Source organism: Schistocerca cancellata, chromosome 8, assembly GCF_023864275.1.
Source record: "Schistocerca cancellata isolate TAMUIC-IGC-003103 chromosome 8, iqSchCanc2.1, whole genome shotgun sequence".
Taxonomy (NCBI): Eukaryota; Metazoa; Arthropoda; class Insecta; order Orthoptera; family Acrididae; genus Schistocerca; species Schistocerca cancellata.
The window spans coordinates 552,343,382-552,360,477 of NC_064633.1; the positions used below are offsets into that span (position 1 = coordinate 552,343,382).

Here is a 17,096-nt window from a genome sequence, read left to right on the forward strand (position 1 = left end):
ATAGCACTTCTTTCAAAGTTGATTGTTTCACTCACACGACAAAGTCTTTTCCTTGACTTTCCAGGCGCAATTATAACAGGGGTCCCAGCTGAATTGGTAGCCTCTTTATCATTTGTGACTCTTCAGTGACACTGCAGATACGTTCAATACTTCTGCCACCCTGTCAGTCACTTTATTCGCTGGTACCAAAGGCCTACCATTGTCCCTTTCCCTTTCAAAGAAAACACGCAGCCTGTGTATAAATTCTCGTACTTGAGAGTTCAGCTTAGCTCCTTTTCCAAAAGTCCCTTTTCTCTGTACTACAGGAAGCCATATTCCACACATACAGCAACAAACTCACAAAATTAGTGGAATGTCAACGTACATACACATTCCTGAACGAATCACGCAGCAGCACTAACTGAAAGCAGGAGTTGCCTAGACTGCGGCAACACTGGTGCGTTGCTACGGTAATGTAAGCGAAGTGTGATGATCCCATTGGTTGTGATGGACGCGCGAAGGACGTGCGCCAAGGCGACTTCAACTGTCTCCATCTACATCTACATACATACTCCACAATCCACCATACGGTGCTTGGCGGAGGGTACCTCGTACCACAATTAGCATCTTCTCTCCCTGTTCCACTCCCAAACAGAACGATGCAAAAATGACTGCTTATATCCCTCTGTACGAGCCCCAATCTCTCTTATCTTATCTTTGTGGTCTTTCCGCGAAATATAAGTTGGCGGCAGTAAAATTGTACTGCAATCAGCCTCAAATGCTGGTTCTCTAAATTTCCTCAGTAGCGATTCACGAAAAGAACGCCTCCTTTCCTCCAGAGACTCCCACCCGAGTTCCTGAAGCATTTCCGTAACACTCGCGTGATGATCAAACATACCAGTAACAAATCTAGGAGCCCACCTCTGAATTGCTTCTATGTCCTCCCTCAATCCGACCTGATAGGGATCCCAAACGCTCGAGCAGTACTCACGAATAGGTCGTATTAGTGTTTTATAAGCGGTCTCCTTCACACATGAATCACATTTTGCCAAAATTCTACCAATGAACCGAAGACGACTATCCGCCTTTCCGAAAACTGCCATTACATGCTTGTCCCACTTCACATCGCTCTGCAATGTTACGCCCAAATATTTAATCGGCGTGACTGTGTCAAGCGCTGCACTACTGATGGAGTATTCAAACATTACGGGATTCTTTTTCCGATTCATCTGCATTAATTTACATTTATCTATATTTAAAGTTAGCTGCCATTCTTTACACCAATCACAAATCCTGTCCAAGTCATCTTGTATCCTCCTACAGTCACTCGACGACGACACCTTCCCGTTCACCACAGCACCATCAGCAAAGAGTCGCACATTGCAGCGGACCTACCACACTTCCCTGGGGCACTCCAGATGATACCCTCACCTCGGGTGAACACTCACCATCGAGGACAGTCACAGCTTTCTCTTGCTGTACGGAGTGTAGTCGTGGTACGCAGTTGCCTTCGCTGTACAGCACGCAGTGGCTTGTGGATTATACAGGGTTATTACAAATGATTGAAGCGATTTCACAGCTCCACAATAACTTTATTATTTGAGATATTTTCACAATGCTTTGCACACACATACAAAAACTCAAAAAGTTTTTTTAGGTATTCACAAATGTTCGATATGTGCCCCTTTAGTGATTCGGCAGACATCAAGCCGATAATCAAGTTCCTCCCACACCCGGCGCAGCATGTCCCCATCAATGAGTTCGAAAGCATCGTTGATGCGAGCTCGCAGTTCTGGCACGTTTCTTGGTAGAGGAGGTTTAAACACTGAATCTTTCACATAACCCCACAGAAAGAAATCGCATGGGGTTAAGTCAGGAGAGCGTGGAGGCCATGACATGAATTGCTGATCGTGATCGCCACCACGACCGATCCATCGGTTTTCCAATCTCCTGTTTAAGAAATGCCGAACATCATGATGGAAGTACGGTGGAGCACCATCCTGTTGAAAGATGAAGTCGGCGCTGTCGGTCTCCAGTTGTGGAATGAGCCAATTTTCCTCGGGCTACGCGTGAAACTTGCCCGCACGCGTTCAACCGTTTCTTCGCTCACTGCAGGCCGACCCGTTGATTTCCCCTTACAGAGGCATCCAGAAGCTTTAAACTGCGCATACCATCGCCGAATGGAGTTAGCAGTTGGTGGATCTTTGTTGAACTTCGTCCTGAAGTGTCGTTGCACTGTTATGACTGACTGATGTGAGTGCATTTCAAGCACGACATACGCTTTCTCGGCTCCTGTCGCCATTTTGTCTTACTGCGCTCTCGAGCGCTCTGGCGGCAGAAACCTGAAGTGCGGCTTCAGCCGAAGAAAACTTTATGAGTTTTTCTACGTATCTGTAACGTGTCGTGACCATATGTCAATGAATGGAGCTACAGTGAATTTATGAAATCGCTTCAATCATTTGTAAAAGCGCTGTATACGTAGAAGTATATGCAGATGTAGTAGGTTTTCCATAAATCTGTTACAGAATGGACAGTGACAGCGCTGCAGACCTGCCCTGATGAGTGGAACCGCGGTTGCAGCCTCTGCGCAGTTTCGCGGCGCGGGCAGTGGCGGCGGCAGCGCCGGGTCCTTGTTCTGCCAGCTGCTGGCTTCCCTCGCGCATGCGCAGTGCGCGCTCGCCGACCGCGGCGCCTTCCCGCGGGACGCGTCGCCCCCGTTGCCGGAGTACGACTTCGTGGTGGTCGGCGCCGGGTCCGCGGGGGCGGCGGTGGCCTCCAGGCTCTCCGAGAACCCGGCCTGGAATGTCCTGCTCCTGGAGGCGGGCGGAGATCCGACCCCAACGTCAGACGTCCCCAGTCTCTTCCCGACGTTGCGTCAGACAGAGGTACGACACCACATGGTAAACGTCACTGTGGCGTACGTATTACAGGGTGCTTCCCACGTTGCCACGCATTACAGCTTCTTATACTCCATTCACAAATGGAGCAGGGGAATAACGAGTACTTTGAGCCCGCTACGCGCACGGTAGTTAAGTAATTATGTCTTCGTAGTTCCCATGTGGGAGCAATACGCAGGAAGCAGTAGTAGATTCCTACATGGTTCATTTAATAATAGTACCTTAAACTGTGTAAATAGGATATCGCGAGACAGTTGGCATGTGCGATGGGCATTCAACAAGCAGCGCAACGCAATTTCTTCTTTGGTTTTATTCAGGATTCCAAAACACGATATTACTCCCCGCTCTATTGGCTAATAAACCCAATTTTGCGACGTAATCTACGTTTAATCCGATAGCCTTAGCCATGTTACCGGGAGGACTCTTATGGCTTCGTGGTACCATTCTACTGGTTGACGTTGGAGCCAACGTCTTGCTGCATCAATAACCTACCACCATCTTCGTTCTGCTTCCTGCCGAGCACATCCTTTCTTTCTTTCTTTTGCTACTGCCTTTATCCCGCATAGTGCGCAGGGTCGGCAGGGTTAAGTACGGAGTTGGCATGGTTGATTTTAAGGGGTGGTGAGATGCCCTTCCTGCCGCCACCCCCGTCCCGGGGGTATGGGGTCTAGTGTAAATCGTGAAATAGTGGGAATGCGTTTCAAATGTCTGCGAGTCGTGTAACTGAGGCGGGACGTGGGGACCAGCCCAGTATTCAGCTGGTAGGATGTGGAAAACCGCCTAAAAACCACATCCAGGCTGGCCGGCACACCGGCCGTCGTCGTTAATTCGCCGGGCGGATTCGATCCGGGGCCGGCGCGCCTAACCGAGTCCACAAAGCAGCGCGTTAGCGCTCTTTTTTTTTCCAAAGACGCTACCCTTTTTTTTTAATCTAATGAACCGCTGCAGGAGCAGGACGATGGGTAGGGCAGGGGTCGACACCCGAAGCCTCGGCTATCCTGGCGGGTCTGCCGAGTGCATCCTTCATTGGGCCTTAAAGATGGAAGCTGGAATGTTCTGCAGACTGAATGAGGAAGAACAGTCCAATGAGGATTTATGAATCGCTCTCTCGCGAGCAGTCTTGTCTGAAGCCTTACGTAGCCATGGGGAAGGAGAAACTCGTTTGAATTTTTGTGTCGACGAACGCGCTGAAGTCGTGTCTTGTTTCCTGAGGGCGGCACAATACACCCCAGAGTTCATCGTTACACCATGAGGGAGCCGGCCGGAGTGGCCGAGCGGTTCTAGGCGCTTCAGTCTGGAACCGCGCGACCGCTACTGTCGCAGGTTCGAATCCTGCCTCGGGCGTGGATGTGTGTCATGTCCTTAGGTTAGTTAGGTTTAAGTAGTTCTAAGTTCTAGGGGACTGATGACCCCAGATGTTAAGTCCCATAGTGCTCAGAGCCATTTGAACCATTTTTTAACCACGAGGGAGGATATAAAAGAGAATAACCCTTTCAAAGTCCCAGAAGAACGTCGCTGTGTCTTCACTGCGGCTTTAAACTTTTTCTTTAGAGAAGAAGTGGTGTAACGTTAGTCCATAAATTGCGGTTTTGTCTCCAGATCGAAGTTTTGAACTCATGCTTCATCGCGTATGACGATGTTCGACAAAAAATTGTCATTATCAGCCTCGTAACTTGCATGCAATTCCGTACAGATTGTCCTTCATTGGTCTTTGCAGTCTTCTGTTTGCTGGCGAGGAGCCCAGTGGGAACACACCTTTGAGTACCAGAACCGGTGGTCTAGTGTGTCAGCACTACCAATACAGACGTCCATTTGAAAAGTGAATGTCTGATTGTGACCCGTAGATCACCTCGAATGAGAGTGTCCGCATGTTCCAACACTGCAGGAGTCACAGCTGTGTGTAGACGGCCGACAACCGGCAGACAAGGCGGGTTTGCGCGACCTTCTTTTGAAACGTCCCCTTAGAACAATTATACACGACTGTGCTATCAGCACACTACACTATTTGCTTTTCAAACAGCTGAGCAAAACTGAACGTACTCAAACATTCACTAAAGTGACACACAATATTTTTAGCGCAACGCAATCTGACTATCAAAGATCCCTGCAAAAGAATGGCCCTGAGTAACATTAAACTACACCTTTCAGAAATCACTTACCTCACAAAAATCTTCATAACTCGAACTACTGCAATACAGCGAGCACCACTACTGCCAGCTAAATAAAAGATTCAAACTACGGAAGGCACTCACTACTGATAGGGATAGTTAGCAAATGAAACATATTAATAGAGAACAAACAATGTATTTACCTTAATAGTCATAATATATATAGCAGTTCATGACAAATTTCAAAACTCCGCCATCTCTCTCCCCACATCCACCACTGCTGGCGGCTCACCTCCAACTGTGCAACGCTACGCGCTGTTCACATCCAGCTGCCGCTTCCCAACACTACAATGGCAGACAACAATGCAAACTAGCCACATACTGCACACAGCACAGCCAGTGATTTTCATATAGAGCGCTACGTAACGCTGCTTAATAGTCATAATATATATAGCAGTTCATGACAAATTTCAAAACTCCGCCATCTCTCTCCCCACATCCACCACTGCTGGCGGCTCACCTCCAACTGCCGCTGCCCAACACTACAATGGCAGACAACAATGCAAACTAGCCACAGACTGCACACAGCACAGCCAGTGATTTTCATATAGAGCGCTACGTAACGTTGCCAATAAGAAAACATAAACAGCCTACTTACATAAAGAAAACATAAACAGCCTACTTACACTTTCGATGATAGCAGTCGCCTCGCCCAACGACTCGGGATGCTTTTGTTCACTGCCAGGTGTCCGAAGGCATTCTACAACGTCCTATGAATATCTGCGATGCTCTCGTTTTCCGCCAAAAGAAAGTCAGTGTCAGCTCTGTGCTTGGATCGCACCTCCGTCACAGACCTCATTAGGGGAGGATCTTAGAATGAATGAAATTATCTCGGACGACATCGTGTGATGAGTACCTTCTCGAAACAGTCAAATAAAAAATTATACAAATTTAAAATATTAATGGGACCTTATGTATCCTTTTTCCTTTGTGAGGATGAGACCCTATTGGTGTCTATTTAGATTAGGAAGAAGGTCGTGTTTCGATCCTGAAACAAGGAAATGATGGGCCTGATTAAATATACTGCAATAGTACTACAAATCTCTTCGTGATATGATAACCACTGATACTATTCTAACAGCTCACTGAATCTGGATTGTATAATCCTTTGGCGAAATACAGACAGAACAGACAGACCGCGTAAATGATTCTCCCAAGTTACTTTCAAGCACCTTCTGCTTCATGTTCTTCAGCATTCGCATGACATTCCTCCATGAATCAGACAACATTTAAAACCACGAGCTGTTATTCCTTGTATTTGTTTGAGTCCCGTGCTAGACCAATGTTGTATAGGTCCCAGATATTTGATCAGTGTTCCGAGGTCAGTATCGAGAGTATTTTGTAAGAAATCCTCTCTAGCAAACTGCCTTCATTTTCCTAGTGCCCTATCAATAAGGCGAAGGAAGCCATCTGCTTTTCCTATGACTTTCTGTACAGCCATTCAATTTCATACCCATATAACTTGATACATCCATGTATTTGTATGAGTTGACAAATTCCAGTTGAGACTAATTTATATTGTAGTTATAGCATAATATGGTTTGTTGTATGTGAAGTACACACTTTTATATATCTTAATATTTAAAACTTGTCGTCAATCTTATGCTCCACTTTGAAATATCGTCTAGGTCTGAAGAAATATTTGTACACCTTTTCCACAATGTCCTACTTTATAGATACAACTGCATCATCGAAAAAAGTCTGACATTAATATTAATATTGTCCACCAGGTCATTAATCTGCAACTTCCCTGCCAATAAATCCTCAATTAAGTCAAAAATTTTGTAGGACAACTAATATCGTCGAACTGTCGTTAAGAAGTATTGGCGTGGTACTACGGGAAATACTTTTCGGAAATCAATAAATACTGCATCCACGTAGCTGTCTAGATCTACAGCATTGAAGACACCATCTGAGCAAAGCGCTAGTTGGAATTTCTAGATACATTACAGCAGACGTCGCCGAAGCAGAAACTCAGCTTTGTGCCTCTGTAGTGAGATATTAGATTTGTATTTGGGAGGAAAGCGGTTCACATACCCTTCTTGCCAACCACATTGACGTTTTCCGTGATTTCTCTAACGTGGTTAATGCGAATGCCGGGATAGTTCCTTCGAAAAGGGCGCGGCTGTTTTCCATCACTATCCTGTTCTAATCCGAGCTTTTGCTTGGTTCCTAATGACATAATCGTGAATGGGAGGTTAACCTTAGTCTACCCCGATCTTCAAGTACAATCATACAGGTTGTAGTTGTAACAATACGGAATGTAGTACAGTGTGCTCAATGGGAAGGATTTAATCTAAAACGGAACCACTTAAGTTTGAAGAACAAGGAATTCTACATTCAAAGAAGGGAAAAAATGTTTTGAGTAACAACACGTAACGAATTTCCATTCCCAAGAGGTAAAAAATTTGTTTTCCGGAGAGAACAAAATTAATTTAAAAGGAGGCTTTTAGTTTAAAAGAGATAAGAATATCTGTTTTCAGCTTTGTTTTAAACATTAAAGCAGTTTTCTTTGTAATGATGGCCTTAGGGTCTACGCCGTTGAAAGCGAAACTGGCGTACTAAAGGTTGTGCTAAACTAGTCATGGCACGCGCGTTAAAAGTAAAAAAAGGGGGTTTGGCGAGAAAGATTAGAGAAAATAAAATGGATTGTTATAGGGCAGCGGAGAACTGGAAGCGATAAGGTGCTGGCAAATAAAACTTGACATTTTCACTATGCTGGCTTTCGAATAAAAAATGTGACCCTCAACTACGATCCTCCGACTCAGAATTGAAATATTGAAAGTTTTGGCTGATTTCATTGTCTAGGGGCTGGGATACGTAGCTGCCGCATTACAAGCCAAATACTGCTGAGTCTACAGTATACAATATGAATGTACACATGGATCGAATGGTCGAAGGTTCCTATCAGTCGGCAATTGCTAATTTTGAATGCAACATATAAATTTGTAAATGAAAGATTGCAATCAAATAAAATCTGCAGGTACTGTTTTTAACGACTTAAAATGATGAGTACGATAGCAGAAGTACCTTTAAGTATGCCGTTTATTACGCGGAACACATGTTGGTGTCGATGGCCTAGCAATACAATGCAAGTTGAAGAACAGGGAAACAATAGGTTCCTACTTCACGTAATTAGTTATGAACAACAACATAGCTCACGAGAATTCACTTCTAAATGCATTTTGCGTCTTCACTGCAGAAGCCACGGAAATCTCGCAAGAGCACAAGTCGGCACTACGAAATATTTCTATCTCCCGTGACCACGCACGAACTACTCAACACTCTCCAATTATTTCCTGCGACCGTCCGTCGCGCCTTCCCGTCCAGCACTCCCTCGTGTCCTGTGCCACCTGATGCTCCTCCCCACTTCCATACAGTCACCCCATTGACTTCGGTAGTCGGCTACTCTAGTAACGAGCGCTGTTATTGGCTAAACCGCTCCCGCCATGTCTCCAAGCCAGCGCACACTCATAAACATATTGAAACACATACGAAATGCTGGATTTACATTTAAATAACTTGAAATTAAATAAATATTCCCTTGGCTGGACCATAAACACGCTCTTACACACATTATTAAATACAAAAACAAATTAGATATACATATATCAAAGGAATGGAAGCAAAAGTAGGCCAGTAGCCTAATGTCTCTGTGCTTTCTAAAACAGTAAATATTTGATCTATTTCTTCATGAATAGTATATATCGGATATAAACAAAGACACAGACGAATAAATATATATTTATAAGCATGCTGCTACCGTTGTTTCATGTAACTGTGAAGTACTTATTGTGTGACATGATCAATAGTAATCGGCCACTTTGACCTCTAATAACTCATGTACTATTCAAGTTACATGCCTGTAATTCATACCAATTTAGGTTTACACTAATAGCTTTCTACAGACACGTCGATCGACAAAATAGGATGAACCGTTTAGATTTTGGAAATTCGTTGCTGGGTATTACTTGTGTAATTTACAGTCAGATACTAAACTTTAAACTAATAAAGATATTGAAAATCTGACTACACCATCAGAATCGTCATGCAAATAATGGTAATGTACATATTTGTTTGTATCGTGATTCCTCGGACTATTATTAATTTCTACATGAACTGTGAAACGTCTGCCATTATGGTTTCACGAAATCCGCCATCTTTGGCACTCCTGGCGTACAAATCTCCTTCATCAACACAAAGGACACTATTAATTTTAATTTTAATAGTTAACAGCCTCAGCTGCACTGTTTGCCTAGAATTTACCTAGGTTTCAGTCGGCATAACCCAACCTTCTACAGAATAACAGTAACTACCGTCTTTCCATTGTGGAAACCATCCGTGGCTGCCACATCGGAGTCACGAAGTGGGGCCGGGCCAGTTCCAGATAAGTTTTATAGTCTGACTATAATTTATGGATCTGTAGTGTTAACTCGACGATGTCGACTTTGGAAAGACGGTAGTTACGGTTATTCTGAAGAAGGTTGGGTTATCCCGACTGAAACCTAGGTAAATTCTTGACAAACAGTGCAACTTAGGCTGTTAATTATTAAAATTAAAATTAATGTTTACACAGTTGCTGACAGGGCCGCGAATTGTTGAAGATATTTAAACAACTCACAGTCCTCGACACAGGATAAACATGAAATTCCCAGCCACGTGGTCGGCCTGGACCACGCGCTTGCTCTACCCCTCTTGCTCCAGGTAACATTTGGCACCACGTGGTTGCTGAGGGGCCCCAGCTTATCGAGCGGCCGAAACGGCCACGGCAACTCCGAACTTAGAATATTTTTAGGACGCCACAACTCGCCTGTTACCTCCCAACCAGAAAAGACAATTATTTGGAAACATAAGTGAAAATAAATTACGATAAAATTTCAGATATTCCACGTTGATTTTTATTACAAAACGCTTTCTTATGGCAGCGGAATGGATGACTCTCACAGTGCAAAGAATTTAAAAGAAAAGAAAGGTCAAGACAGCTACTTAGTAAGAAATAATAATTTAACAAAAAGACTTCTCTAGTAAATCAATTTTCAAGAAAAAGAGCAAAATTTTAGAAACAGTGATGTATAAATTACATAATTACAGGAGGTACAGAAAGGAGAGATTTAATTACTTGTAGTCTTTGCTGCCACTGGTTCAGTCTATATCAGAAAAACAATACTAAAAATGAGAAGAAATGTACATTTGATATATTGATGAGAAGCAGCATTCAAGAAGGTTGAAGAATCGGTACAGATCAACCAGTGAGTCATAACCCAATGACTATAACAGAAGGTGGATTCTAAGTGCTATTAAGGAAATGAGGCCCCAGCAGTTGCACGAACACTTGTGCTCAAAATACTGAACTTCAAACAAAGCCCGTACTACATATTCAAGATTATCTTTTCAGTAATCATAAACTTCAAGCAATGCCCACATTACACCACAAAGTATCCTTAAAATGGCAGTTTTGGGCAAATAAAGTTTACACAAAAGGGATTTTTCGTTTCAAGTAAATATTAAACAAATAAACAACAGATTAAAGATTAAAGAAAGGTGCCAATGACTTAGAGCATGAAAGACTCAACTGGCTCATGCTTGACAAAACCCCTTCGCCTCATGCAGTACATGTAAATATGGCCAGCACTGACCAACTCATTGGGCTCAAAACAAAGAACATGAACCATCCCATGCACTGCACACATTTGGAAAACACATGGACGCCAAAAGGCAAGTGCTGTAGTTCCACATTGGCAAAAGAACCCAATAACGCCGCTACTGATACACCATCCTTGGAAGTGGGTACACTTAACCGCCGAGCACAAGCATGTCACAGGAGCAAGCAAGACGCTCACCAAACAAATATATATGTGTCCGCTGCCCCATTCTATCTGTATACTCACGGACCAAACAGCAAAGCCGAACCAAGGCCGTATTGGAACTCGAGCGACTCTTTGCTCAGACAAGTGAGCTTAGCAGTCCAAGACAGCGCAATGCCGAGAAATCCGCATCGGTTTACAGCCCCACACAATGAGCGCTTCTGGCTGCTGAGGAACTTCCTTCTCCAGCTAGTGGCAAGACGGAACTGACCAAGAGCCAAAGTAGGTCGTTAAGTCACCACGACCAGTCGCTCACGCATCCTCTCACGAGGTGCCAGAAAAGAGTTATCGAATGTCCAGATGTAGTAGCCTCGCGCCATGAATGAGGAATCGATAGTGCCCATGGATCAAAGACAAACACAAAAAAATGGTATCGGGGAAAAGTACCTATCACCCCAGATCATAATTTGTAAATGTGAGATGAGCAAAACTGCACCGAAGTTTGGAGCCCTTATTAAACTACAGATTACTAGTAATTGTCTGGGTAAGTCATTAAATAAGTTCAAGGGCCAGAGGAAGCGAAGAGCATATAGCCACCATGTCTAATAAAGTGTTGTGTTGTTCAAATCACCCTTAGAATTGGGCTTCAAGTGTAAGTTACACCTTAATTGCACCTTTCCACTAGCTGACACTTATAGAACAGTTATACAAATTCCATTTGTTTGTGTCAAGTATGGCCGACCGATTTCGGTACAACATGAACCATCTGTAGATCTACAGACAAGAGTAAAATAAATAACCAGCACATGTTCTATGTGTGTGTGGTGTTATGTTGACGTGTTGTGCAACAGATTGATCTGACCAGTATCCTTGGAATCCTGCCAGAAGCAATTTCCACCCCACACTACTACAGAAGTCAGACAGACGCTCCTAACGTACCAAAATGAAATGCCTGAAAAACTTTCAGCAATAAATATCTTCTGAAGTCGTCCACTATAAGGAACAGTCACAAAAATTCTCCATATTATTGTGTAACTAGTGGGACACTTGGCTACTGGAGTATTGCTAGTTAGTGTAAGAAAAACATTGAACGAACGGAAAATATTATTTACTGCAAAATCTGAGAAAATCAAGTGAAACGTTTATTTATAAACTAATACACAAATTTCTGGGTTCTTATCGGTATAGAAGGTTACCTCTTATGGATTGGAATCCTGTTAATGAAATTTATACACAAATTGTGGGAAAGGTCTTTTATCCCTTTTCTTTAAAACTGTTATTTACTCAGCAGAATGGCTGAGAACCGCACCTACTCAACTTCAATAATTATCCGATTGAATTTTTCTAAGCACGTTCCAGGCTGCCACGTGAGAGATGTAATGGAGTGACATGAATGAAGTATGTTATTTCTAATGGAGGAAAGATGGGGCTCGCCTACACTGTAGCGCACAATACCATGAGCGACGACTGCTGCCTGCATTGTTCGCCGCTAAAAAATAGCAAAACTATCTCTTTCCATCTGGATTGACCTTCACCAATCAAACTCTCACTATGCCTTGATGAAGTCAAGGACTCCTATCTGCCCCTAGTCTAACTATTGGCATGGTACACTTGTCAAATAACCAGTACACCGCGATGCCACTCAATGTTCCCTCTGCCCGCATCTCGTGGTCGTGCCGTAGCGTTCTCGCTTCCCACGCCCGGGTTCCCGGGTTCGATTCCCGGCGGGGTCAGGGATTTTCTCTGTCTCGTGATGGCTGGGTGTTGTGTGCTGTCCTTAGGTTAGTTAGGTTTAAGTAGTTCTAAGTTCAAGGGGACTGATGACCATAGATGTTAAGTCCCATAGTGCTCAGAGCCATTTGAACCATTTTTTGTTCCCTCACAGGCGCTAACTAATGCGCTGACTGTGTTCACACTGCACATTAAGTGTCGTGGCCAACACAGTGAACAAACGCTTAATCGCAAGCGACTCAGTATAGAATATCACTCCGATTCACTAGCGACAGAGGTGGTCTCTCAGTGCAGTATTGAATAGAGATTTTCTTCCTCGCTCTCTGCGTACATGCACGAGCGCACTTGCTCCTGCTACATGTTCCCACTTCAAGAGTGTCACCGGAACGACTTCTCTCCACGCAAAAAGCGAAAGGGTATATCATCCGCTGTCTTTCCCTCACTTCTCTGGCTCATTGCGTCAGAAATAGTCCTCCTATCAGCGTTACTCTTACAAACGAGAGAATGGCGCACCGTTTAAGCTGACAAATCCGGAAATACACTCCTGGAAATGGAAAAAAGAACACATTGACACCGGTGTGTCAGACCCACCATACTTGCTCCGGACTCTGCGAGAGGGCTGTACAAGCAATGATCACACGCACGGCACAGCGGACACACCAGGAACCGCGGTGTTGGCCGTCGAATGGCGCTAGCTGCGCAGCATTTGTGCACCGCCGCCGTCAGTGTCAGCCAGTTTGCCGTGGCATACGGAGCTCCATCGCAGTCTTTAACACTGGTAGCATGCCGCGACAGCGTGGACGTGAACCGTATGTGCAGTTGACGGACTTTGAGCGAGGGCGTATAGTGGGCATGCGGGAGGCCGGGTGGACGTACCGCCGAATTGCTCAACACGTGGGGCGTGAGGTCTCCACAGTACATCGATGTTGTCTCCAGTGGTCGGCGGAAGGTGCACGTGCCCGTCGACCTGGGACCGGACCGCAGCGACGCACGGATGCACGCCAAGACCGTAGGACCCTACGCAGTGCCATAGGGGACCGCACCGCCACTTCCCAGCAAATTAGGGACGCTGTTGCTCCTGGGGTATCGGCGAGGACCATTCGCAACCGTCTCCATGAAGCTGGGCTACGGTCCCGCACACCGTTAGGCCGTCTTCCGCTCACGCCCCAACATCGTGCAGCCCGCCTCCAGTGGTGTCGCGACAGGCGTGAATGGAGGGACGAATGGAGACGTGTCGTCTTCAGCGATGAGAGTCGCTTCTGCCTTGGTGCCAATGATGGTCGTATGCGTGTTTGGCGCCGTGCAGGTGAGCGCCACAATCAGGACTGAATACGACCGAGGCACACAGGGCCAACACCCGGCATCATGGTGTGGGGAGCGATCTCCTACACTGGCCGTACACCACTGGTGATCGTCGAGGGGACACTGAATAGTGCACTGTACATGCAAACCGTCATCGAACCCATCGTTCTACCATTCCTAGACCGACAAGGGAACTTGCTGTTCCAACAGGACAATGCACGTCCGCATGTATCCCGTGCCACCCAACGTGCTCTAGAAGGTGTAAGTCAACTACCCTGGTCAGCAAGATCTCCAGATCTTGCCCCATTGAGCATGTTTGGGACTGGATGAAGCGTCGTCTCACGCGGTCTGCACGTCCAGCACGAACGCTGGTCCAACTGAGGCGCCAGGTGGAAATGGCATGGCAAGCCGTTCCACAGGACTGCATCCAGCATCTCTACGATCGTCTCCATGGGAGAATAGCAGCCTGCATTGCTGCGAAAGGTGGATATACACTGTACTAGTGCCGACATTGTGCATGCTCTGTTGCCTGTGTCTATGTGCCTGTGGTTCTGTCAGTGTGATCATGTGATGTATCTGACCCCAGGAATGTGTCAATAAAGTTTCCTCTTCCTGGGACAATGAATTCACGGTGGTCTTATTTCAATTTCCAGGAGTGTATAAAGCATCTGTGTTAGGCATTTACTGTCCATCTGTGAGAACTCTGAAACTGCGCACTACGTCCATCAAAAATGCGTATGCAGGGGGCTCTCCCAAACAATACAGTGGGTTTTGCTTTTAAGGTGAACACGCAGGCCATTATCCCTTTTCTTTAGCAAAAACTGGTTTGGTCCCACGAAGGTCAGCTAGCCGGCATAGCTGTGTGCTAACTCACCCTCCTACGGACTTTCCAGTGGGATGGTTGCCTCCGCCAAACAAAAACTCCTGTGCCCGTCGTGTCTTGAATGTTTGTGTACACCAGCCCCGACTTCTTAATCTCGGTGTGCACTTGCGATTTATTTATTAGATTTGCATATCGATGAAATGCAAATATGTAAAATTGACTCTACCCTATCGAGTTTGGGCTCGAATGAAACGTCTTGATACTCAGAATACGATGGTGAGGTCTGAATATGTAAGAAATGAAGATCAGGAGACCACGCCACCTTACAGTTCTACGAAAATACTAAAAGGTTATCAAACCATGCTACTAGCCAATATCAGATACACCAGAACGTAACTGACTGTACTGGGTAAAAGACTAACCTGTCCAACTATCAGCACACTGTAGATGCTACATCATTATGATTTTGTATAATTAAAGTTAAAAATATAGACCACAAGATTGCTGCCACAGGGTGGCATTTGGCATATTTGTCACATTTGAATAATACGTGTTCACTCCCATTGAAATAATAATAATTATTGTTTTGTAGAGAGAATGGTGTTCTTGCAGGCACTTAATTGAAAATTAAGATTATGTACTGGAATAAAAACATCATAAAAATTTGCCACAGTTAAAGGCCAGTGGCGAAAATATCCATAGCATTGCTGCAGACTTGTCTTCGTCGTGAACTGCTTTCTCATGTGATCGCTGTTTTGGTGTTGTGCTGTGAGCCAACCAGTCGTCTGCGCGTCACCGCCGTAGCAGAGAGCAGGAAAGGAAGACCCCTTCACCAGTGTCATGTATGGCATGCATTTCACAAATTTCCGACAGCACGCTTCCTTTCGTCTATCGCCTTTAATGTACACTGCATAGCCAAAGAAACTGGTACACCTGCCTAATATCGTGTAGTGCCACCATCCCTGATATGCTCAATAATGTTCATGTCTGGGGAATTTGGTGGCCAACAGAAGTGTTTAAACTCAGTAGACTGTTCCTGGAGCCACTCTGTAGCAATTCTGGACATGTGGGGTGTCGCATTGTCCTGCTGGAATCGTCCAAGTCCATCGGAATGCACAATGGCCATGAATGGGTCGAAGTGATCAGACAGGATGCTTACATACGTATCACCTGAGTCGTATCTAGAAGTATCCGGGGGTCCCATATTACTGCAACTGCATACTCTCCACACCACTGCAGAGCCTTCAACAGCTTGAACAGTCCCCTGCTGACATGCAGAACCCAAGGATTCAAGAGGTTGTTTCAAGACAATATGTGTCCATCCGCTCGATACAATTTGAAATAATACTCGTCCGATCAGGCAACATATTTCCAGTCATCAACAGTCCAGTGTCGTGTCGACGGGCCCAGGCGAGGCGTAAAGCTTTGTGTCGTGCAGGCATCAAGGATACATGAGTGGGCCCTCGGCTCCGAAAGCCCGTCGCTTAACTGTTTGCACGCTAATACTTGTTGATGGCATTGAAATCAGCTGCAATTTTCGGAAGGGTTGCACTTCTGTCTCGCTGAACGAGTCTCTTCAGTCATCGTTGGTCCTGTTCTTGCAGAATCTTTTTCCTGCTGCAGCGATGTCGGAGATTTGATGTTTCACCGGATTCCTGATATTCACGGTACACCCGTGAAATGGTCGAACGGGGAAGTCCCCACTTCATCGCTACCTCGGAGCTGCTGTGTCCCATCGTTCGTGCGCCGACTACAACACCACGTTCAAACTCACTTAATTCTTGATGACATGCGGTTGTAGCAGCAGTAAAGGATGTAGCAACTGCGCCAGACACTTGCTCTTGCCAACGGCAACGCCATAGTCTGCCTGTTTACATATATCTGTAATTGAATACGCATGCCAACACCAGTTTCTTTGGCGCTTCAGTGTATATACACAACAATTATCATCATATTAAATAAACATAAACTTTGAAATAAACATTATAACTGAATTCGTTCTACTTATTCAGAATTACGTTTGGACCTTGCTTTTCTTGAGTATACATTTCAAGCTCCTACAGGACTTTACGGTATTGCCACTTTCGGGTTCTCTGCAGGATGTCCAAGTTTTGCTCACTGTTCGTGACTGGATGCTTCACGTAGCCACATGTGCCCCAAACACTGTTCTGTTCTGAGAGTGTTTGTGCTAGTCAAATCTTGTTTCAATTCTATTCCCTGTTTATCCTACGTACGAGAATTGTTAACTGTAGTCATTACAGTACCTCAGTTTTGAAACTTATTCTTACTATTGCGGATTTACGAGTATGGCGGAACCTTAATTTTAACAAGTTATTTGTGCGAACACTATTTTTACATTTCTTACGAGAATGTCTCTAATTCTGGAGAAACT

General features: G+C 45.0%; 1 protein-coding gene across 1 annotated transcript in view; it reads left to right on the plus strand.

The window, feature by feature from the left end:
* Positions 1-2,537: 2,537 nt before the first annotated feature.
* LOC126095681 (glucose dehydrogenase [FAD, quinone]-like) overlaps positions 2,538-17,096 on the plus strand; it is a 47,019-nt gene continuing 32,460 nt past the window's right edge. The window contains exon 1 of the mRNA XM_049910437.1: positions 2,538-2,864. Within this exon, the coding sequence (XP_049766394.1) occupies positions 2,538-2,864 (327 nt within the window). The remainder of the gene's footprint in view (positions 2,865-17,096) is intronic.